Source organism: Erpetoichthys calabaricus, chromosome 5 (genome assembly GCF_900747795.2).
Source record: "Erpetoichthys calabaricus chromosome 5, fErpCal1.3, whole genome shotgun sequence".
NCBI classification, from domain to species: Eukaryota; Metazoa; Chordata; class Cladistia; order Polypteriformes; family Polypteridae; genus Erpetoichthys; species Erpetoichthys calabaricus.
In genome coordinates, this window is record NC_041398.2 from 26,809,098 (window position 1) to 26,833,583 (window position 24,486).

Genomic DNA, 24,486 nt, shown 5'->3' on the forward strand with positions numbered 1-24,486 from the left:
TGAATACACTGGAATATATTTTTGATAACTTTTAGTCCTGGGTTCTTCACTTCTCCACACTTTTCTTCTTTTATTTCCAAGTGTGATCAGCGCCTAAAATATGTGTTCTGTTATTCTCACCACTTTTACCTCCTTTATCATATTTCCTGTTCCTTATACAGTTTATGAAGCCAGTCACTGCTCTTTATGCTACCTTATTCAAAGGAGCCTGCTGGCCTTTGCTATTACATTCAGTTTGGAAACATGGCATTCCATCCTCTCCATCTGATGATGTCCTGGTATACAGTTTTAAAAAACAACACACTGTTTTGTGGCAGTTCTACAAGCTTCTCTACAGTATGGAGAAATAAACACAGTCAAACGCATGGGATTGTTTTACTTTAAAAATGTAAAATGTCTTTAGATTGCTTAAAAGGAGAATAATTTGCCTGCAATAATCTGGATTTGAATTCATATCTGAATTCTGGGCACTCTGAGCCCAGTCTTCTTCTTCTTCTTCTTTCAGCTAGTACAGAGTAATAAACAAATATTTTTAATGGCTGCTATCCCGCTCTCTCTGCAGCTTGACAGAAAGATAAAAGACAAATGTGAGGTCAAACTATTACCGTAACTTGCTTTTTTCTGTTTTTTTCAGACTCAGATTGTGTGATCAGCAGTTTACTATAAACAATGAGAAGTATAATTGGCGCAGTGAAGAGGATTCAGCCATCTTATGTCTGAGGAGTAGATGCACCCCTGGAAACGCACTCATCTCCTACAAGCCTGGAAGAATTAAACTGATGTCCAGTTAAACTGTGATGAGAATGCAAAACCACCAACTGCTATAAGCAAGATATAATGTGACACTAACTGTAGCCTTCCACCATCCCACTGCTAAACTATAAAGGAACATTTGCAGTGTTATTAAATATTGTGTAGCCAGCTATGCAAGATACATTCCAGAAAAAGGTGTTATGACACCATAAAAGACATAATTAAAGTGACAAATCATGCTGTGTAATACAAGTCAACCCATATCTCCAGGACAGCAATGTTCCTTGAGGCAAACTGTAGATGACATCTCAGATTGGTCCACACATATGTCCAAAGACTGGTTGACCAAGGAAGAGTACTGATAATAGGCAGCATTTTCTAGGAAGTGGCAGCTGTGTTTTCTATAGTGAAGCAAAATATCACCAGATATAGCCACTACAGAAGGTTGATCAATAAACAACAGGATATCTTCAACATATTGTCACAGGGTAACCCTACACCTAAGAAGAAGAAGAGTGGTGGATGGTTGTGCATAATGATGCACTATGCTATATCCTCCTAGTCTGTTAATGTGTAGTTTATGAATATAGCTAAGAAGGGACAATTGTCTACCTCCGTGTGCAAACTGGGAATTATCAGCCAATCAGGGCCGAAGTCGAACTCATCTGTAAAGATGACCCAATACCAGTCCTTTGTTATCAAGCCTAATACCACTTCTAATGCCATCACAAAATATATGTGTCAACAACAGATGCTATAATGAATTCTGTGAACACAATTGTGTATCCGAAAACTATATTCCATGCTCCAAGATGTTGCCAAGTAATTAATGTGTACTGTGCCTTTTTGATTTGAAACATACCTTCATATTGGCATAGAGATGAACAATTGCACAAATTATCTTCCCATTGTAGTGTTCGTTTGTGCCTTGAGATCCATCCTTCAACCATCATCACCAGTTTCATCCCATGGTGACAGCTCCATGCTTATTATATACCTTATATACCTATTATATACCTGTGACCTAAATGCAATTGTTTGAAGTCTACCATATAAAAGCCTTTTTGATATATTTTACTTACAGCTGCAAGGAAACGTGTGTGTTAACGCTTTAGCATTACCCGGATTTCTGCTTTATCTATACATATAAAAGGCAAAGCCCTCACTGACTCATCACTAATTCTCCCACTTTCCATATAGGTGGGAAACTGAAATTTCGTGTGCTCATTCCTTGCAGTGTATTTACAAAAGTTAGGTATGTTTCATGTCCTATTGCAACACCCAAGGGGGAGAAATGGGTGTACCCCCTAAACCAGGGGTTCTTAACCCAAGGGATATGGGAACCAAATGCTGGGGGTATGTGACTTGATCTCTGGGTACTGGTATTTATTTTATTGAATGTATTAATTTATACTTGGGTAGTACGTGAATGGAATGCAATAGAATCTTTGAGAACATTCGACATTTTCTGCAAATGCTTGTATTTAATTTTACATGTGTGTGTTTACTACAACTTTAATTTTAAATTTAAATTTAGTACATTTTAATTTTAATATTTCAATTTAATAAATGTTTATTTACTGAACAAGCGTGTATTTACTCGTTTATTAGCAATGTACGTATCTCGAAGACTCTAGAAGCATGTTTTGCATTGTATATAAAGTCGGCGAACGAGCGCCACCATTCATTCTGTATTTGACTACCATTATGTACATAGTGCTTTTTGCAGTTTTTCTTTTGTCCTTTTACAGATTTTCTGCAAAATGTTGTCTGTCAAAAAACGGAAGTGGAATGATTCATATGTTGGTTTTGGCTTCACCTGTGTGACAGAACAAGATGGAACTGAAAGACCCCAATGCATGATTTGCAATTTGGTAATGAGCAATAGAAATTTGAAGCCATCAGGACAGAGGGAACATCTCGAAAGCAAATACAGTAATCATGTTGGTACATCGATTGATGCTTTTAAGTTGAGAAGAGTTTGTTATGATCAGAAAGCAACTCTTTCATCATGTGGGTTTGCTGCTCCTGGAAAACCTTTTTTGGAAGCCTCCTACAAAGTTTCGTACATGATTGTCAAAGAAAAGAAGCCCCACACGATTGGGGAGACCCTCGTGAAACCTTGTGCGCTGGAGATGGCAAAAATCGTGCTGGGAGAGGATGCTGCAAAGTAATTGAGTCAGGTGTCCTTGTCCAACGACACTGTACACCAGAGAATTAAAGACATGAGTCAGAACATAATAACCCAAGTTGTCAGTGAGGTTAAACAAAGTCCTGCAAAAATCAGCATGCAGGCCGATGAATCAACTGATGTTTCAAACCACAGTCAATTGCTTGTATTTGTACACTATGTACATAAAAAGAACATCAAGGAAGAGTTTTCATTCCGTGAACGACTCGAAACAACAACCAAAGCAGTTGACGTATTCAAGCTGATCCAATCGTTCTTTGATCGCCATGAGTTGGCATGGGATTTGATTGGGTCTATTTGTAAAGATGGAGCTCCTACCATGATTGGCAAAAAAATCTGGCTTTGTAGCTATGGACAACGAGATAGCTCCACATGTGCTCTGTACACACTGTGTTCTACATCACCAAGCTCTGGTATCCAAAACATTGCCAAAGAAACTTAAAGAAGTGATGGGAATACTTGTGCAAACAGTCAACTTTATTCATGGACGTGCATTGAACCATCGATTATTTCAAAACTTCTGTGATGAAATTGGAGTGGAACACAGTGTGTTACTGTATCGCACAGAGATACGTTGGCTGAGTCGTGGCTGTGTTTTCGCACGTGTAGTAGAAATTCGGAATGAAATTCTCAAATTCCTCAAGCATCAACAATCCCCCCCTAGCTGATCATTTTGAAGATGAACATTTTATTGTTAGCCTGGTATATTTGGCTGATATTTTCAGTCTCCTCAATGACTTGAACATATCAATGCAGGGAAGGGATGTGGACATTGTTCAAGCCAGGGGAAAAGTTGTTGCATTTGTAAGGAAATTGCCTATCTGGCGTCGCTGTGTTAAAAGCGGAAACCTGGCAAACTTTCCAATCCTTGACATTATCCTTATTGGAGATGGTAAAACACTACCTGTAGAAATACTTCAAGAAGTCAAAAATCATTTGGAAGTTCTAAGTACAAAATTTGAGGGTTACTTTCCAGATATTGATGATCTTAGCATGGAATCCGTTTGGATACAAAACCCTTTCTCATTTGATATATCGAGATTGAGTGATAACGATTCAGCAAAGGATGATTTCATTGACTTCCAAGAAGCCCCAAGAATGAAAGCTAATTTCGAAAGGGCTGGGATGGATGTCAAGCAGTTTTGGTGTGAGCAAATCCCAGTTTACCCAAGCTTGGCAATGAGGGCAATGAATGTTTTGGTTCCCTTCACAACTATGTATCACTGTGAAACAGGATTCTCTGCATTATTAAATCTGAAATCAAAGTGGAGAAATCGACTTAATGTGTCAGATGACATGTGAGTAGCTTTGTCCGTAACTGTACCCTGATTCCATGCTTTGATTGCACAAAACCAACAGCAAATATCTCACTAGATTAGTGAAAGTCTGTGTTATGTGGTCGAGATATTGAAAAAACTTGCACATTTACGTTTGTTTTCTTCTTTTGTGTAATATTCAACAGTTATTGGTTTATAATCTGAAAAAGGTGAATCAAAGTTATATTGTTAAATAGTAGATATTTGTATATTTGTCATTTGTCATTTTTTAATTTTGCTTTTTGTAAATAAATATGATAAAGTATCAATGCTTATGATTTTATTTCATGTTCTCTTCCTAGCTATCCATATCTAAAGTACAGTAAATTCAAGCTGTTGACATATTTGGAAATCATACTGGCAACTAATATAAGGAATGGTGATGATTATTTCGACAGTCAAGTAAAGGGGGTATGGGACAATATTGGACAATCCATTGGGGGTCTGGATCAAAAGGTTAAGAACCCCTGCCCTAAACTGTATATATAGATAGGGGAAACCCCTTCTCACTATTTCTGCAACTTTAAATATACGTAGGAAGCCCAAATTTTCCACCCTTTACACTGTACTTACAAACATTAAGTATGTTTCATTTCAGGCCATGCCCCGTAATGAACTTTCAAAAATAATGTCTTCTTTTTGGCGGTTCTCACCATTATGCCATAAGGAACTTTTAGAACTGACCTCTCCTTTTGGCGGTTTCATTCCTTATTTCCGTTAACAGAGGATTTATTTCACTGCAGAGACGCCCAAGGGCCGTCCCCGGTCCCCCTTCCTTTTTCCGCACGGCTGCTGTCCGCGCATCTACCACGTGGTTGGCTCCCTACCTGTATACATTAACAACATCCCACGTTCATGTGCCTCCTCACTTGCTTCCTTACTTTCCTCAGCTGTTTGTCATGCTCACTGCTCCCTTCTTCTTTAGCTTCAAGCCTGTTATTGTTTGACTTGCTTCACTTCTTCCTGCTGATGACTCCTGCCTTTTCATTTAGTTTCTTCACACTCTTAATCCTCTGGGTATGCATTCGCATACTCTACTTTTGAAGATCGGAGCACCAATTATGTAACTATGAAACTTACAACCACCAAAACTTTGTAATGGTGCCAGGCTTCAGATCTAATCTCTGCATAAGAACCTCATCGAGGCAACTATCTTCACTGGAATTGGTTCAGGGGAGATTATATTTATTCCTCGTATCCCTCTCATACCCTCCGACCTCCCATTCCAATACAAATGCCTCCAATTTCCAGTAAGGGTCTGCTTCGCTATCACAATAAATAAGTCACAGGGCCAGACTCTAAAAAGGTCAGCATTGACTTGACACAAGATTGCTTCTCACATGGCCAACTTTACGTTGCATGCTCAAGAGTAAGCTCAGCAGACAGCTTGGTCATTTTACAGCCTGAGGGCAGAACTGCAAATGTTGTTTACAAAGAGATCCTTACATCCTAAAAATGTGCATTTCTCATACACAACATTTACAATCATAAATAAAACTCTTTACAATCATCAAATTCACTGTCAATACTAAAATAAGCCTATGACAATTACATTGAGAATTATGCTACGTTATTTTTAAAATGTTTCCTTTTCTTTTTCATAACTTGTTTAACACACTACTTCTCCACTGAGAAGCATGGGTATTTTGATAGTTTACTTATAAAATGCGGTCTGATCTTCATTCACAATAACAGACAAACATAATTTGATTTGGTCAATTATGCACAAATAATTATATATAATTTTTTTGATAAGGAATATATAATTTAAACATTCACAGTCAAGGTTTGGAAAAGTCTGTGAACTTCTTGGCTTAAGACTTCTCTAATAGCTAACTGGATCAATGAGATTGAGGGTGTGACTTGGAAGTGCCCAGCCCTATCCAACAGACACATAAAGTTTGGTTACTGACAGATTCTGCTCTTCTTAGGAAAGATTGGTTTGTGTGAGTCATGCAATATCAGAGGATCTTAGAAGAAGTTGGACAAAGCTAGAAAAGTAAAGGACTGGCTCTATGTCTACAGACACATCAAATTCAGCACTACATGTTGTATGACAAGAGCGCAGCAATGTTTGGTGGAGGTCGCTGCTGCTAAAGAAGATTCTCCCAGTTACTAAATACAATGGTGAGTGTTTAACTGATGTGTACAAAATAAGTCCAATTGTTTGTGTGTTATTAGTTTAAACAGATCGTGTATGTCTGGTATTGTGACTTAATTGAAGAATAAACCAAATTATTCAGAGTAATTAAGAGAGAAATACAGGAAGAAGAAGAAGAATGGAGAAATACAGGGACCCCCAAAGGGTTTACAAAACGTTTTTACAACTGCATGCAGTATATAAATAAAATACACTTTTGAATGTGTTCCCTATGTATCTCTATTACTTAGTATATGTTTGTATGATTCAGTATGTTTTAAATGAATCATGCAATATTGGTAAAACATTATAGAAAGTTCATGGTTAAATCAACATTTTTATTTTTATAATAAATTCCCAACCTGTAATATTTGTGCTTGTCCAAATAATATATTTAGTAATTTTAAACACTTAGATATGTTCATAAAATGACAGATAGACAAACAGTATACAGTGATCCCCCGCATATTGTGGAAATTACGTTCCAGACCCATCAGTGATACGTGAAAATCCACGATAGAGAAAGACCATATAAATAAACATTTTTTTATAATTTAAGCCTTAAAATACCCCTCCCACACAATTTAAACACATGTAAACTTGTAATGGTGAATGACATCCACGTAATGCTTTCTTTCCCGAAACATATCCAGGAGTTTTACCTTCTCCTGAATGGTCAAGGTCTTCCTCTGGCACTTAGGCTCACTACTACCAGAAGGCTTAGAAGATGCAGGACATTTGGGAGCCATCATAGGGCTTAAAACAAAACAAAAAGTTTGCTCACAACAATCGGACCACAAGCAAAGAACTGAGATGCGTCGGAGACCCACGCTCGCTGTTCTTGCGAGATTACACCACGTTAGCAGCAGCCAATCAGAGCCCAAGAGAATGAAAACCCCACTCTAATTGGTTGAGTGTCCTCTTTCAGCCAAAAACAGGCCTTGCAAGAAATCATCTGGATATTGTAACGAGAAACTCTTTGTCTACCGTTGTGACTGCTGAAAACTGTATGCTTTGTTATGAATTGGCTGCAAAGTATACTACAGGTAGGACGTACTTATTGTATTTTTCCACAATATAGCAGGGGCGCAATAGCTGGACCGCGATATAGCGGGGGATCACTTACACCATTTCTGTAATTTCTACTTTGCCAAATGCTGCTGTATAAGCCCTCCTTCTGATTAACTTAAAATTAAACAGGTTTAAAAATACATAAAAATTATATCTCTATTTTATGCTTGTGCTGTTAAGCAATATCATTGGCAATCGACAATTATTACCTACATCATCCATTTATGTTCCTTTGATGATGATTTGAAACATGCCGCACACTAGCCACTTGTACTCTGATTATATATGAGTACGCTGTTAACAAACTATATTTACCATAGAAACTTTAAATGCTTCTTTAGCAGAAAGATAAAAATCTACATTGTCCCTCACAGAATGCAAATTAGAAATCTATGAAAATAGAAATCTAGAAATGGCACATGAAGCTACTAGCGGCCTATTATTAAGAGAAGACAGGAGCGGCAGAGGTTGTACTATAATGCTGTAATTGTGACAGCTCTACCACAGCTCTAAGCCACATATTTGTAATGGTAAGTCTGGATATGTAAATAAAGACTGGTGAGGTAAAATCCTGCTTGGGTTGTTCCATGACTTCTACTGCTGCACATCAAGCATCAGCATACTTGTGAAAGGCTGCAGTCTCTGAAGCAGTTGAGATGAAAATGCATTTTGAAAATGTATACCCATCAAATATTGTGTTTTGGTATCCTACTACTGGTACTGGCTCGAACACTTGTGACAAAAGAAAAGGGTTGTGGCAAAGATGAAGGGTTGGGGCACCACAGAATGAACTCAATTTATTTGGCATTTTGATTTGCCCAAAAAAAAAACAAAAAAACACAATATGGCAAGCGCACTGGTCTTCAAGAAACGTCTTGTTCAGACACAAGTCTAAAGTGACTTTATGGTGCTGTAAGGTCTTGTATGTCTCCCGATCTGAGGGCAAAAAGTGAAACGTGTAAATGACAGTGCCAACCTGTGGCACAGGGGGGATTACAACTGTTATAGAAGCCTTGAAGATGCCCCCTGTTCGTATGTGCATGACCCACTGTATCCTTTCTTTTTTGGAGTAAGTAAGCAATCAGTGAGTTATTGCATTTGGAAGGAATGTAGTGCTCATTGGTCAGCTCCCTTCTTTTTTTGTTTTTAGGCTCCCACAAGCGAGTGGTGCAATCGATGGGTTACAAATCCCCTTCACTGCCCCAAAAAGAATTTGTCATGATTTATTATAACCAAAGGTATGTAATTTAATTCAACTCAAGGCTATAACTGATTATTTTTGTGCAGTTAAGCCATTTTGGAGAAGTTGTGGTTTAGTTAGAAAAAAAACATGATATGCTTTAAAATGACACATTGGAGAGAATGTGTAAAGCAATCATACTTTATTTTAATAAATAGTGTGAAATGGCTGTGATATCATTGTGTCCATCTTGCACTGCCTTGCTTATATTTTGCACTTTTTCTAATTGCAGAAACACCAATAATCAATGGCCAGTGAAGTCTTTGGTGATTATGGTAGCAGCATTGGCTACATTTGAATAGACTGCTAGAAGGTGTGCATGCAAATAACTGTGAGGTCACCATTTGTGTGTCTTTCACAATAAGAAACTTCCTACTTAGTCAACAAATAACTTTTGGTTAAATCATTTGGCTCACCGATGCTCATTTTCTTTGAGGCCAAAGTGTTGCCAAATTGGCAGGATTGATTTCTTCTTAGCCACCAATTTGCCCATCATTTCTTTTCTGTATTAAACAAGGTACTTTAATATGTTGTTACAAGTGACATTTAATGCAAACACAGTCCAGAATTTCAAACCTGGCCCAGGCTCTTCTCAAGTGGAGCCTGTATATTCTACTTGTATCTGCATGGACGTTTCTACAGGTGTCTGAACTTCCTGTAAAATCCCAAATAAACACATGCTGGGTTGGTTGGGCAATCTGATTTGGCCACATGTCAGTATGTGCGTGAATGTGTCCTGTCATTTTGTGCTGTCCCAACCTGGTTCTTACTTTGTACCCAGACAACTGACGATACTGTAGATGGATCACCTACAGTACATACCCTGTGATCACAACATCCCAAAATAAGCTATAAACTTGACTGGAGGTGATACTGTTAAGGTAACGTAAGGCATTAAAAGTCATATACCCATTACAAAGGATCCATCTAACAGCTATTTTACTGAACATTTATTTGGTTGATTATTATTTTTATTAATTGATTAATCGGGAGGAGTAAATTATGAAACATTTGCACACAAGTTCAACCAAAGTTGTATTTCTTGTATAATACTCTCCTTCATTACCATTGTATAAGTAATGTATGCTTTAAAATTACCTTTGCCAGAAAATTTTCATTACTAACTGTAAGGTCCAGTTAAACACAATCAAAGAGGCTGTAAACAAAAGTCGGTATCAAGGGGGTAGAAAACTGAAACCACTGTTGAGAGTTAACATGCCTGGAGAGCTTTGCATTATTTGATAAAAGACAATAAACACTATGACGTGAAAGAGGTATCATATTTCAAGACTCATTTTGCTTTATAATTTGGCATCATATACCAACTATTTCTATTATCAAAAGAAAGTTTCAGGAAAAGATGTTTTGCATATTGCTGATGATTTGGATTCTGCTCTATAAATGAAGGATTTGGAGCTGCTAGAAGAAACAGAAAAAAATGACTCTGAGAATGTTGCTGGATTATCCCCCAGTGTGAGTGAGAAAAGAATCACCATTACACTGATGAGTTTTCTTTTCCAGAGCCCCCACATCATTGTTGTGCTCCCCATTATAAAATGAGCTGATTTTTACAGATCATGCAAGACATGCATTTGTTAACAAATGTAAAGTTGACATGACTATAAACTTGCTGTTTTTTTGGCCTTCCACCATTTTCTCTTTGTCTACACCTCTCTATCCTCCATTTCCACCATATCTCAAATTGAGAGCATTTTTTTTCTTGTTCAATGAAGTGAAACACAGAATACATAACAAGGCAACTAATCAACAGCAACTTTTATTGGCAACTGTTTTCATCATCGATTAGTTCTTGCACCCCTACAAATGATAACATTCTTAAACCCACTTAATAAAATTCAGGGTCAAGCTGAGACTACAGCCTATACTGGCAGAACTATGCATGGCAAGTAACTGCCCTGGATTGTCTGACAGTCCATTGTAGGGCAAAATTAGTTATATGAAAACAAATAATAGAGAAAGATAAAATATCATGCTTATATTTTGCCAGCACACAGAAAAAAAGTATGACCGATTAAAAAACTACATTTTTTCCAGAGATGGGCTGTGCTAAGAGAGATCTTTTGAAGAGAGCCATAGAGACACTTTCACGTCCCTCGAGACAGTCAAGTCACGTCATACTTACAGCCTTTGGAAACAAGTCCCGTGATACACATGCAGAGCAGGTTAGAGTTAATGGAAGTAGGAAAATTCTAAAGTCTCAAAAAAAGTAAAGATTGCATTAGCCCAAACAAACGGAAAATATTACTTGGTGAAATAACGGAACAGAGAAAAGAGATTGCATAGAATGATATGATATTTTGTCATCATTTAACTCAGTTGGAATCACCATTAATTTTACTGAATCAGCCCGCAATCTAGGAGTGATCTTTGACTCTAGCATGTCATTTAAAGCGCATATTACAAAGTTGTCCAAAACATGTTTCTTTCATCTTAAAAATGTTGGGAAATTAAGGCACTTTCTAAATAAACAGGATTCTGAGAAATTAATTCATGCATTTATTTCTAGAAGGATTGACTACTGCAATGCGGTGTTCACTGGATGTTCAAACTGTTCTTTATACAGCCTCCAGTTAATCCAAAATGATGCTGCAAGAATTATTACAAGAACAAGAAAATACAAACACATAACTCCAGTTCTTAAATCCATACGCTAGCTCCCCGTTAAGTTTAGGGAAGATTTCAAAATCTTCCTTTTAACATATAAAGCATTAAATGGCCAAGGTCCGGCTTACTTGTCTGAACTTATCCAACCAAACAACCGACCATTTTCTAACCCACTGAATCTGAACATAGGGTCATGGGGGTCTGCTGGAGCCAATCCCAGCCAACACAGGGCACAAGGCAGGAACCAATCCAGGGCAGGGTGCCAACCCACCGCAGGACACACACAAACACATCCACACACCAAGCACACACTAGGGCCATTTTAGAATCGCCAATCCACCTAACCTGCATGTCTTTGGACTGTGGGAGGAAACCCACGCAGACACGGGGAGAACATGCAAACTCCACGCAGGGAGGACCCAGGAAGCGAACCCAGGTCTCGTAACTGAGAGGCAACAGCGCTACCACTGTGCCACCATGCCCGCCCCTGTCTGAACTTATCATGACTTACAAACCAGAGAGCACATTAAGATCACAAGATGCCGGTCTGCTTATGATCCCAAGGATTAATAAAATAACAGTGGGAGGTCGAGCTTTTAGTTATAGGGCCCCTAAATTGTGGAATGGTCTGCCTGTTACTATAAGAGATGCCCCATAGGTCTCAGCTTTTAATTCCCGGCTGATGACTCACTACTTCAGTTTAGCATATCCTGACTAGAGCTGCTGATTAACTGTACAGACTGCATCTCTGTTGTTAGTCATTAGCACTTAAACATAAGTAACATAATAGTTAGAATTTGTTACTAACCCTCACCTATTCTGTTTCTCTTTTCGGTACTCAAATATGGCACTTGGTGCCACGGCCCACCTGCTAAGTTGTTTTGCCTGCCTAAGGTAAAATCATCACCGATGGAGGATCACAGGAATCGTCAGGTAGAGGGGTCCTTTCATCGGATTGGCTGGCCCAGCACTGCTTCAGCTGTGGAATGGCCAAATGGGGGAGGCAGCTTGATGGCTGAGGTCTCCAGGACTCTAAATAATTCCAAATCATATTATGTGATATCTACTGTTAAATTCTGGTCCGTACTTGTAAAATCTTTATTTTTATATAGTATTGAGGATTTGTTCTATTCTGTGTATTGTACTGTATTGACTTCTTTTTGACACCCACTGCATGCCCAACCTACCTGGAAAGTGGTCTCTTTTTGAACTGCCTTTCCCACGGTTTCTTCCAATTTTTCCCTACAAGGGTTTTTTGGGGAGTTTTTCCTTGTCTTCTTAGAGAGTTAAGGCTGGGGAGCCGTCAAGAGGCAGGGCCCGTTAAAGCCCATTGCAGCACTTCTTGTGTGATTTTGGGCTGTACAAAAATAAATTGTATTGTATTGCATAGTGTATGAGGATGTGTGGGGGAGAAGAGAGACAAGGCAGTGAGACAAAAGGACAGCTGCTGCACAGGCCTTTAAATGTTCGAATCTCTGCACGAAATGCAGATCACGTGGCACAGCAGCAGCAGCAAGCCAGCAGCTGATCGAGCAAAGAGGAGGAAAAAAAACCTGTATTTGTTTCCTATTGTATCACTATTTAAGAGGTTGTTTCGGAGGAGTGGACGTGTCTCCTTGGGGTGCGTTCAGCTCCCCTCTTCACAACGGCTTTGGGGGGGGGGAGTGGTTGGCGAGCAGGGGGCAAAGCCCTCTAGTATATAAAAAAGAAAAACTGCTTAATAAAACAACAACTTCACTCTGACTGTCATTATTTTAAAGTATGCCAATGTGCAAACAGTAGAGAGAACAGCAAGTATGCCACTAAGTGCGCTTGCCAAGTAAGCCCTTGGAAAGTCATGCTTGGTAACTGAGGCAACTACACAGTTTCATCTCTTGGCTGCTCCATACCCAGCTAAACATGAAGCTTAGCAGGGTGTTGTGGCTCGAGAGTTCATTACACTCTAGAGAAGTGATCTGAGGATTTTATTTTTACTCATCTAATGTTGTTGCATTCTTAGTTGAATTATCATTTAAAGTAATCTTTCATGTTTATTACAAAATGGTAACATATTATGAGCTAAAATTTCCATTGAAAATGGCAAGAATTAATACATGACATTTAAATTATGTTATTCATTACTATTGTATTTTTTTGTCGATGGGGCAAAATATAGAAAAATAGATTATAAAGGTTTGTGTCATTAAACTGAAAATTACGGAATGCACCACTTATAAGTCAGTAAGAGAGAGATCAAGAGAGAGTTTTAATGTCATATTTCCATACAACAAAATTTAGTTGACATATCTGCCTTTATAGCCAAGTGTATGTAAAGTAGACACAATAATAGGCTTTGAAATAGACATAAGCATTACAAACAATTACACAGAGATTATCATAAGGTGGCTATTGAAAAGAACAGCCTATATTATATTTATAATGCGTAAGTAAGTTACTGTATGTATAAGGTACTTATTATGTACAGTATAATGGTACATTTGTTTGATATAGCAATGGCTCTGGCCTCATTCCTCAGTTAGCTGGTGTAGACACTGTCCAGGTTTGGGAGGACAACCCCAAAGATTCCATGGACATCCTTCACAACACGAAGTACATTATTTCGATCTTCAACTTTGCAGCAAGCGTACCACACTGTTGAACCATAGGCTAGAATACTTTCAACAGTGCTGTAGTAAAAGTTCTTCACAAGCTACTGTGGTTAACTGGCTTGCCTCAACTTACTGAGAAAATACATGCGTTGTCAGACTTTCCCAATTAAGTAAGTAGTGTTAAGAGACCATGTGAGTTCCTTAGGTATGTAGACTACCAGGAACTTCACACTTTCCACCCTTTCTACTTCTTCACCCTGTATGTAAAGGATATCTTTCTCATTTGTTTTCTTATAGTCCTTTCGGCGAGGTTTGCCACCTCCAGTCTGTTGGCTGTTTCATTATTACCTGCAATCGGGCCTACTACTGTAGTGTCTTCAAATTTCACAGTCATGTTTGAGGGGTGCATGGGGGTACAGTCATGCATGCGCAGAGTGAAAAGTATTGGTCTCAGCACACATCCCTGTGGTGAACCTGTGTTCAGGATAAGATTGCAGGCGATATACTTTCCAATCCAGAGACTCTGGTCTGTTTGTGGGAAAGTTCACCATCCATGAGCAGAATAAAGTGTCTGGGCATAAGCACAGAGATGGTCATAGTAATATTTTGTCTAATAAAAACAGTGATATAAACACAATTGATATGCTGATAATTTCACAGAAGAGACACAGTAAATACACTATATTCACACTATGCATTATCCCTTGGTGCATAAATAACTCCTCCAAACTTCTTAGCATTAGATATCTTATTTCTTACACATTAGGATCACCTAAAACAACTGGAAGAAAGAATGCAGTTGAGACTTCAGTAATCAGAAAGAGACTTGTAGGCCAAGGAAGACCTCCACTACTGGTGACAGAAGAATCCTCACTGTGGCAAAGAGAAAGCCCCAAACGCCTTTCTGACAGATCAGACACAGTTTTTAGGAAGCAGATGTGTGGATGTGTCATAGATGACTATCTGCAGAAGACCTTATGAACAGAAATACAGAGACTACACTACAAGATGCAGACCACTAATTAGCCACAAAAATGGCTAGATTACAGTTCATGAAAAAGAACTTAAAAGAGACTGCAGAATTCTGGGAAAAGGTCCTGTGGACAGATGAGACAAAGATGAATAGTAACTTTCTCAAATTAAATAAAGAAAAAACCGAAATCTTAGTGATTGGCAATAATGGATACAATGAGGCTATTAGAAATAAACTGGATGCATTAGGATTAAAAGTCAAATCGGAGGTAAAAAGCTTAGGGGTAACCATTGATTGTAATCTGAATTTTAAATCGCATATTAATCAGATCACTAGGACAGCATTTTTTCACTTAAGAAACATAGCAAAAGTTAGACCTCTTATATCATCGAAAGATGCAGAGAAATTAGTTCATGCGTTTGTTTTCAGTCGGCTAGATTACTGTAACGCACTCCTCTCAGGACTACCCAAAAAAGACATCAATCGTTTGCAATTAGTGCAGAATGCAGCTGCTAGAATCCTTACCAGGAAAAGAAAATCCGAACACATTTCTCCAGTTTTGATGTCACTACACTGGTTACCTGTGTCATTCAGAATTGACTTTAAAATTCTGCTTATGGTTTATAAAGCTTTAAATAATCTCGCCCCGGCTTATATATCGGAATGTCTGACACCTTATATTCCAAATCGTAACCTCAGATCCTCAACTGAGTGTCTCCTTAGAATTCCAAGAGCAAAACTTAAAAGAAGTGGTGAGGCGGCCTTCTGCTGTTATGCACCTAAAATCTGGAATAGCCTGCCAGTAGGAATTCCCCAGGCTAATACAGTGGAGCACTACTGAAAACACATTATTTTAACATGGCCTTCTCATAACTTCACTGTAATTTAATCCTGATACTCTGTATATCCAATTCATTATAATAACTATTCATTCAAAATCTGTACTAACCCCTACTCTCTCTTCTGTTTCCTTTTCCGGTGTTCTGTTGGTGGTGGCGTGCGCCACCACCATCTACCCAAAGCACCATGATGTTCCAACAATGATGGATGGATTAAAAGCCAGAAGTCTGTATGACCATCAGCATCAAGTGACTCCGTGAAAAACCCGAACTACAAAGAGGACTATTTCATTTATGTTAGGTAGAATGCCCAGAGGGGACTGGGCGGTCTCGTGGCCTGGAACCCCTACAGATTTTATTTTTTTCTCCAGCCTTCTGGAGTTTTTTTTTGTTTTTTCTGTCCACCCTGGCCATCGGACCTTACTCCTTTCTATGTTAATTAATGTTGTCTTATTTTAATTTCTTATTTTGTCTTTTATTTTTCTTCTCTTCATTATGTAAAGCACTTTGAGCTACTTTTTGTATGAAAATGTGCTATATAAATAAATGTTGTTGTTGTTGTTGATGAACCTAATCTGAGTAATGGCAAGAGCAAAATGTGGAGACAAAAAAGAACTGCCTAAGATCCAAAGTAGATCACCACATCTGTTAAACGTGGTGCCAGAGGTGTTGTGGTTTGGGCATGTATGGCTTCCACAGGTCCTGGCACACTTTTCTTCATTGATGATGCAGTTGCACAATGAATTCTGAGGTGTACAGAAATATCTGATCTGCCCAAGTTCCAGTAAATGCCTCCAAACTCATTGGATGGTGCTTAATCTTACAACAAGATAATGATCCTAAACACGCTGCTAAGGTAACACAGGAGTTTTTTCAAAGGTAAAAAATAGAAAATTATTGGATGGCCAAGCCAGTCATGCAATTTTCATATGCTGAAGAGAAAATAGAAGGGGGACAAATCCCCGAAACAAGCAGCAGCTGAAGATGGCTGCATTAGAGGCTTGGCAGAGCATCACCAAAGAAGATATTCAGCTCTTGCTGGTGATGTCTATGACTCACAGACTTCAATCAATCATTGCATGTGAGGGATATGTGACAAAGTCCTAAATATGACAGCTTTTATAGATCTGCCATTGCTATGTCTCAGACATTATGGTGCTCTGAAGTGGAAGGACCATGTAGAAAAAGTGTTTTCATTTCTATGTGGCGTGACCAAAATATATGCAAATCCCCTTAAATGAAAGTCTGCAATGCGCACTTTAATCATGGCTGAAGTGTTTGATTTGTAATTTTAAACTGTAGAGCAGAGAGGTAAATCAAGGAAAATGTGTCTTTGTCTCAAATATTATGGGGGGCACTGTAGCACCCTGATGCAGGAAATCCAGTCATGCATGCACCCCTGGCACAAAAAAAGTGCTTGTCATGATTTGGGTGAGGAAACAAAAATGAAACAAAACTATACCTATTGTTTTGCTTCTATTTTTCTCTTCTCTTGATGCCCTTTTGCTCATTTATCAAAGTTTACACAACAAGCAGAGTCATTGTCAGAAATCAAAGAGTGGTTATACATGAGAAGTCATTGTAGCACAAACGCATTTAAACTGAGAACAAATATATCTGAGGCAGTGCAGCTCTGGAAATGTGATCAGGTTATGTCAGAACCAGGACAACGTTTACTCTGAGAACAAATTAGTAAATTGCAGGAAGTAAATTGATCCTGTGATAAGAGATGCAGGTATGATATCTGATCCATAAGACTTCTAGGTGGTGGGCTGCTAGTCAGTATAATAGGAACTAGACTGCCACCAATTGGACAACAATGAAAATCTGTAGAGGGGGAATGCCTAAGGGTCATCAGACCTGCACATTAGCACATGCAGAAAGACAGTAACTTTTTGGGCTGTTTGAAAGGAATTGGCTGTGGATGAGTGCTGCTTAACATGAAAAAATAAGATCAGAAAAATTTAACGCACAAACAAATTTTTAGCCTCAATTCATGGAGAATATGGCTGACCAAGAGAAAACAAGGTTGTGGCTCACATAGGTTCAGCTAACCAGAACACAAAACAAACAAACAAAATGGCAAACCAAAAAACACAGAAATCCTTACATTGGGCTTTTGTTTTAACCCATGCTCAGCCCTGCTGTTTCTCCTTATTTATTTGAGTTATTAAGCAAACAAAAATGAATCACTGGCAATTGCACTGTTCTTCCAACCCAGTTTATAAGACAGTCTCTTTGGTGTCACATAAGAAAAAGATGAAGCTTTTCCAAATTCTGTGCTTCTTAGCGGACTTCAAAGTGGAGTCCTTTGAATGGTTAATTTAGCAAGCACTCAAAATTATGAAAAATTGTAAGCAGGCTTTAAAATAAATGGAAATGTGATCAGAACTTCACATTGGCTGCAGAAACAGGCCTCACCACAGGCAGCCTGACCCTGAACTCAACTGTCAGACTTCAAGGACTGTACAAGCCTAGAAATGGGGCTTAAGTTTAGAATTAATAGTTAAAAATATTTTCATATTTTTTAAAAATGCTGTACATGGAAGAGGGGAACTACAATCCTCTGGCATTTAGTACAACATACCACAAAATTGCTTTTAGAGAATTTATAAAAGGAAAAAAAAACAGAACATATAGGTAAAATGGGGTTTGCCTAAAAAGGCAACTTAAAAATAATACAATACAGTAATCCCTCACTTATCGCGGGAGATAGGTTCCAAGGCCGACCGCGATAACTGAATTTCCGCGAAGTAGGGACACCATATTTATTTAATTATTTAACATGTATTTGGACGTTTTTAAACCCTCCCTGTATTGTTTACAACCCACCCTTTACTCTATTAATAACAGGGACAACTGCTAAGCAATATGAAATCGGTAGATAAGTTTACACTTACTGTATAGCGAAGTACACGTAGCTATATATGACGTGATGATGGTGATGAATATGCTGCACAGTAAAAATGATGACGATGAAGGTGATAATCCCCTGAATGCAGTAGCAAGAGCACGTTAATGCTGAATGAGTGAGATGAGACTTCCTGGTTAATGCAGTACTCCGTCGCTGAGTCAATCAGCAGCACACAGGAACTTAACTGCGTGCTCTGATTGGGTAGCTTCTCAGCCATCCGCCAATAGCATCTCTTGTATGAAATCAACTGGGCAAACCAACTGAGGAAGCAAATACCAGAAGTAAAAAGACGCATTGTCTGCAGAAACCCGGGAAGCAGCGAAAAATCCGCGTTATAAATTTAGATATGCTTACATATAAAATCCGCAAAGTCGTGAATCCGCGAAAAGTGAACCGCGAAGTAGCGAGGGATTACTGTACCCACAATTATACAATGCACAACAAACAATGATGCTCACAAGGAACCATTTTTACCCTTTCTTCCTCCATCATGTAACTACTGAACAATTAGCATTGTATGGCAATAGATATATAAGGGCTGAGGGTGGAACCCCACCTTTATCCTGACACACAGAACAATGTCTATTGAAGCTACTCTACTGGAGAAGTTAGGCCTGCCTAAAACACAGCGTAAATAAAGAATTAAGCTGTGACACCAAAACTGGGAGCTAGATATAGTTTGTAGAATTTATATTCAAGCTTACTGAGTTTCCTCACAGTATTGTCCTGTCAGAGCATTCTTGCTCTTTAGCTGAGATTCACAAAGTGATCATCCCAAGTGAGGTACTACACATTCAGGACAGACTTTGTGTAGCTGTCAATAATTGATCTAATGTCACACCAAAATCATATTCTACCAGAAAAGTAAATGTATCTCTGCACAATAACTCATTGCATAGTTGTCAGTTGACCTAAGAGATCTGTAGTTTGTAAATAATTTTTATTTTTAATCCTTTTATAAAGTAATATAGATATCTATATTAATGTGTTTATTTCTACATAGGTATATTTTACACTTTATAGCAAATGAGTGTGGTGTTTATGTACTTAGTATTGTGTGGAAGTGATCTATTTTGGCTTTTCTCCATCAAACCAGTGTGAGTGTGGATGTGTGCGTGAGCGTACTCTGAATGGCTTTATACTACAATCAGTACTGGTTTCTGCTTTGCACTTTCTTTAAAAAACTGTGAGGAATGGTGCCATTGTATATACAGAAGAAATAACCGAATAGGCCAATAGAGAGGAGTTAGATATTATTTGTCTTATGTCGAGCTATTCCTTTCCTTTTTCCCATGTTTATTAATGACAAATCTCAAGCAAATCACAACTGCATCACATCCAGTTTCAAAACCCAGAATGCCAGAAGAATAAGGCTATACCAATCACCCCACTATGTCAATGTCAATTTATTTACAAAGCACATTTAAAACAACATCAGTAATACTGTAGCCAAAGAGTTTTACATTAAAATATACAATGAGCATAAATAAAATAAATAGAAATAAAGTACAATACAACAAAATACAGCCAATAGTGAGTTAAGGAAAAAGAAAGAAGAAGTAGGGCAACCATCAGTATCAGTTAAGGACACTGCAAGCTAGAGATAACAAAAGAGTTTTCAGTCTCGTATTAAACAGTTCAATTGAAGGTGACTGCTTAATGTAATGAAGTAAAGAGTTCCACAGACGAGGTGTGCCAGGTGCACAAGTCCTGTCACCCTTAAATTTACACTTGGTGCGAGGGACCATAAGAGACAACTGACCGTTAGATCTAAGTTCTCTGGATGGCTGGTGTAAAACACACAATTCAGATAAATAGGTAGGAGCATACTCATGTAATGGGCGGCACAGTGGCGCAGTGGGTAGCGCTGCTGCCTCGCAGTTGGGAGACCTGGGGACCTGGGTTTGCGTGGAGTTTGCATGTTCTCCCCGTGTATGCGTGGGTTTCCTCCAGGCGCTCCGGTTTCCTCCCACAGTCCAAAGACATGCAGGTTAGGTGGATTGGCGACTCTAAATTGGCCCTAATGTGTACTTGGTGTGTGTTTGTGTGTGCCCTGCGGTGGGTTGGCACCCTGCCTGGGATTGGTTCCTGCCTTGTGCCCTGTGTTGGCTGGGATTGGCTCCAGCAGACCCCCATGACCCTGTGTTCGGATTTAGCGGGTTGGAAAATGGATGGATGGATGGATACTCATGTAATGATTTAAAAACTAGCAACAGAATGTTAAAATCAACTCTGAAACTAACTGGCAGCTAGTGTAAAGAAGCTAATATTGGACAAACAGAATCAAACTTTCTTGCCCCAGCCAAAAAACGGGCAGCAGCATTCTGAACCAACTGCAACATGCAGGGATTTGCTGATCCCAGAACACAACGAGTTGCAGTAATCAAGCCAAGAAAAGATAAAAGCATGAGTAGCTTTCTCAAAATCCCTAGGAGATAAAAAAAGGTTTGACCTTAGCTAAAGGACGAAGCTGGAAAACACAACTCTTGACTACTAATCTATTTCTCAAAAGAGAGGTTACTGTAAAAAATGACAATAAGATTAAGAATTTGAGATTTGCAAAAATCAATGAAAGAGCCGAGAAGTTTGAAACTAATTTGAGCTTTGGCAGGAGGACCTGCTTTCAGAACTTCTGTTTTATTTTGATCCAGATCAAGAACATTTTCAGCCATCCAGGATCTTAGTTCAAAAAGACAATTGTGCAGCCAATTAATTTCAGAGTTACAAACAGGAACATAAACCTGTGTATCATCAGCATAACAGTGAAAAGAAATATTACATTTCCTCAAAATAGCTCCTATAGGATGAAGTTATAACACATAAAATAGGAACCAAAATGGATCCCTGAGGAATACCACATTTAACAGGAGCAGCAGACGAGAAAGAGAAATTGAAAGACACTGAAAAGTGCCTACCTGTAAGATATGACCTGAACCAGTTAAGAGCAGACCCTTTAAGCCTCACCAGATGTTCAAGCTGCAAACGCAAGATCTCATGGTCAATAATGTCAAAAGCTGCAGAAGGGTCTAGGAGAACAAGGACTTGCAGCTATTTTGTGGACTGTTTCTTAAGATAACGGGGCCTTACAAACAGCTATCCAAATTTCCCCTTCCCTTGACAATAACAAGAGACCACATTTATACTTGCTAGTTAAACACTGTGATTTTAATGGACCAAACCAAGACACAAAATACAAGACCAACACATTTCACAAGCAAAAGACAAGCTTGAATTTGCACAAATGACACAAATGACAGTTAGCAGTCCAACAAATATTAATCCTGACGATCTGCAAGCTTAATCCATAATCAGATGAAGCTCAGTTCAATGTCATAAGAAAGATGGGAATGGTTCCCAGATAACAAAACACACATTTTATTCCTAGCGACTCTCCCACAGCCACTCCTCTGCAATAACTCTTCCCATTTTGACGCAACAGGTGTCCACCTCTGGATGGTGGAGAACACACGTCTTTCCTATTAGGTTGTATTTCCTCCAGCCTAAAAGCTTCTCTCTTCCTGCAATTGCTAAGATCCTCTGATTTGTGTGAAGATCCCCCCTTTGCTTGGGACTTCCTGTTTTTTTTAACCAGCATCCTACCCTTCCCACTGGGCAGTGCACAGTGCATCTTCTCCCTTAAATGTGCAGATCTTTCCTCCATTTAGGAGCAAGTCAGCACCGTCCAATGAATAGACAAACAAAAAGGGGAGACAACAACATCAAAGACAACACTTATGTGGCAACCCCTACAAGATAAAACCACAAGAACACTGCAGAATTTTTTTAATAAAGCACAAAGGGAATGAGGAGTCTTACGAAGAGTGTCAGAAGCTGCAGGTAAAGAAGCTGAATGTTACTTTGCTATCCCTTTCATTATGCTGGCTGTGCCTCTTAGGTGAAAGACTCCCAGATTACTTAGTCTAAGGCCCTCCTGGGAAAGAACCAAGTCTGTTGGCTCAAATATCATCACACAATCATATTTAAATAACTCATCAATCCTATAATTACAGGGGACAAGGTAAAGAATAAACTAAAAAAGGCAGAGGCATAAGCAAATAATGGTAAAAAAGAGGAGCAGTGGACAGGGCCCAGTCCAAACCGTGATGTTAGTGGGTGCAGCATGTGTCTGGGTGGCCCCTATCAGAGAAGTCACTTTATGCACTATGAAATCACAAGACATGCTTCACAAATTAAAGATCTAAGGTAATAATTTCAGCAGAGCAGGGTATTGTGAGCAGGGAGGAAGTCAAAATTGAGCCTGCCATCACATGCCAACAGCCAAAAATAAAGGGTGTGAGGAACATTGTTCTGTGGTTTTCTTAAGAAACAACCCGAGCCTTTTGAATATCAGCTTCCTCTTTCATCTAATCTTATTTTTATTGTATGGTGAGCTTTTTCGACCTACTGATGTTTAACACAAATATATTTCACACCTAAAAAATACATACTCGGAGGTGAGACTTGGAGGTGATATTTGAAGGAAGCCATTATAGATAGTACGCCCAATGCTGTCAACTTGCTATTAACCTGTTTTGGATTAAGTTTGAAAATATCATATAATTTGCTCTGTAGAAATGTCGCATTATGTTGTGTATTAGTGTGGTTTTTAAACTCCTGTCTTGGGTATTACCCTAAAAGTTACACTTTTTAATGGAAAAGATGGTAAATCTGACCTTCAATGACCGTACTGTTGGCCCTGGTCTCATTACTCTGTACTCTGCCATCAGAATTAGAAAGTTGGTGACCACCTCAAGCGCAGAATAGGAAAACAGTAGTCATGCCATCAATGAAGAATATTACAAGGACCAGTTAAATAGTTAACAGACCCACAAGTCTCACTGCATACTCATGCATCCCTCATGCACTTAACTGCTATGAAAATAATTGGCATGTGGAGGTTCACCAGCCACCAGCAAATACACCTAGATTTTCATTCTTTTCTGCTCTTCTCTGTAGAACTAAATGCAACTAAAACAATGAAACCTTAAAATCCATAAGAAATGATGCAAAAATGCCCAATGTTCCCTCTAATTAAGTTCTATTTCCATAATGAAGTAATTCCAAAATGAACCTTTTCCCCTATTATACTATATGTCAAAAAACGTTTTCAGCTTTGATGTTTCCTGTTCACACTGTTTAGCACGTCTTCATTACAGTAAATTAAAAGAGTGGCCACTGGGCCCCTGTGCCTTGCTTGTGGGGAGGGACTTTTCATCAAGAGCAGGTGGTGAGCATCCTTGTTCAAACCCTCTAAAAGTCAGAGGTGGGCTTCCTCTTTAGTGCATTCTCACTTCAACTGTCTTAATGATGGAAAACATTTACATGGTACCAGACAAGCCAACTGAGGCTGTCTATGAAAATGTAGGGCTGTTCCAAATGACAACTACTGAAAAACCACAGGAAGGTAAGGCACCTAACAGATAAATCCATTTTTCAAGTATGACTTTTTTATTTAATGAGAGTCTACTTGTTTTACACTCCATTGATGCTAAATTAAAAAAGGATAAATTACAAGGTCTAACAATAATTTGAGGTCTTTAACGTTCCAGCTGTAGCCAAGCTATAAACTGACAACTCTATTTCTGTTTGATAAAATGAAACCTTCCGGGGCAAAGCAATGCAGACAAAACTCTGGAGAGACTCCATGTCATTTGTTTAGCTTTACTGGCAGAAAAGTAATTTATATTGATAAAGACCTGTATGAATGGGACTGCACTTTGCATATCTCATCTATTGAATGGCTAAATCTATAGTTATTGTTCTAAATCTGCTAAAACAGCAATGACGTATTTACTGAAAAAAGACCAACCCAGTGTGGTATTGTGTCAAGGTCACT

At 38.7% G+C, this 24,486-nt stretch overlaps 2 protein-coding genes across 3 annotated transcripts in view; both read left to right on the forward strand.

Annotated features, from left to right (window-relative positions):
• The window catches only part of LOC114651559 (NACHT, LRR and PYD domains-containing protein 3-like), a 40,808-nt gene extending 36,273 nt beyond the window's left edge, over positions 1–4,535 (forward strand). Inside the window, exon 10 of one of the 2 annotated variants that reach the window (XM_028801369.2) lies at positions 635–4,535. In XM_028801369.2, coding sequence (XP_028657202.1) covers positions 635–649 — 15 coding nt within the window. In that variant the 3' untranslated portion in view covers positions 650–4,535. The remainder of the gene's footprint in view (positions 1–634) is intronic. The other variant, XM_051927394.1, reaches the window with a different exon arrangement.
• Positions 4,536–23,859: 19,324 nt separating this feature from the next.
• The window catches only part of LOC114652583 (low affinity immunoglobulin epsilon Fc receptor-like), a 32,784-nt gene continuing 32,157 nt past the window's right edge, over positions 23,860–24,486 (forward strand). The window contains exon 1 of the mRNA XM_028802958.2: positions 23,860–24,054. Within this exon, the coding sequence (XP_028658791.1) occupies positions 23,955–24,054 (100 nt within the window). The 5' untranslated portion in view covers positions 23,860–23,954. The remainder of the gene's footprint in view (positions 24,055–24,486) is intronic.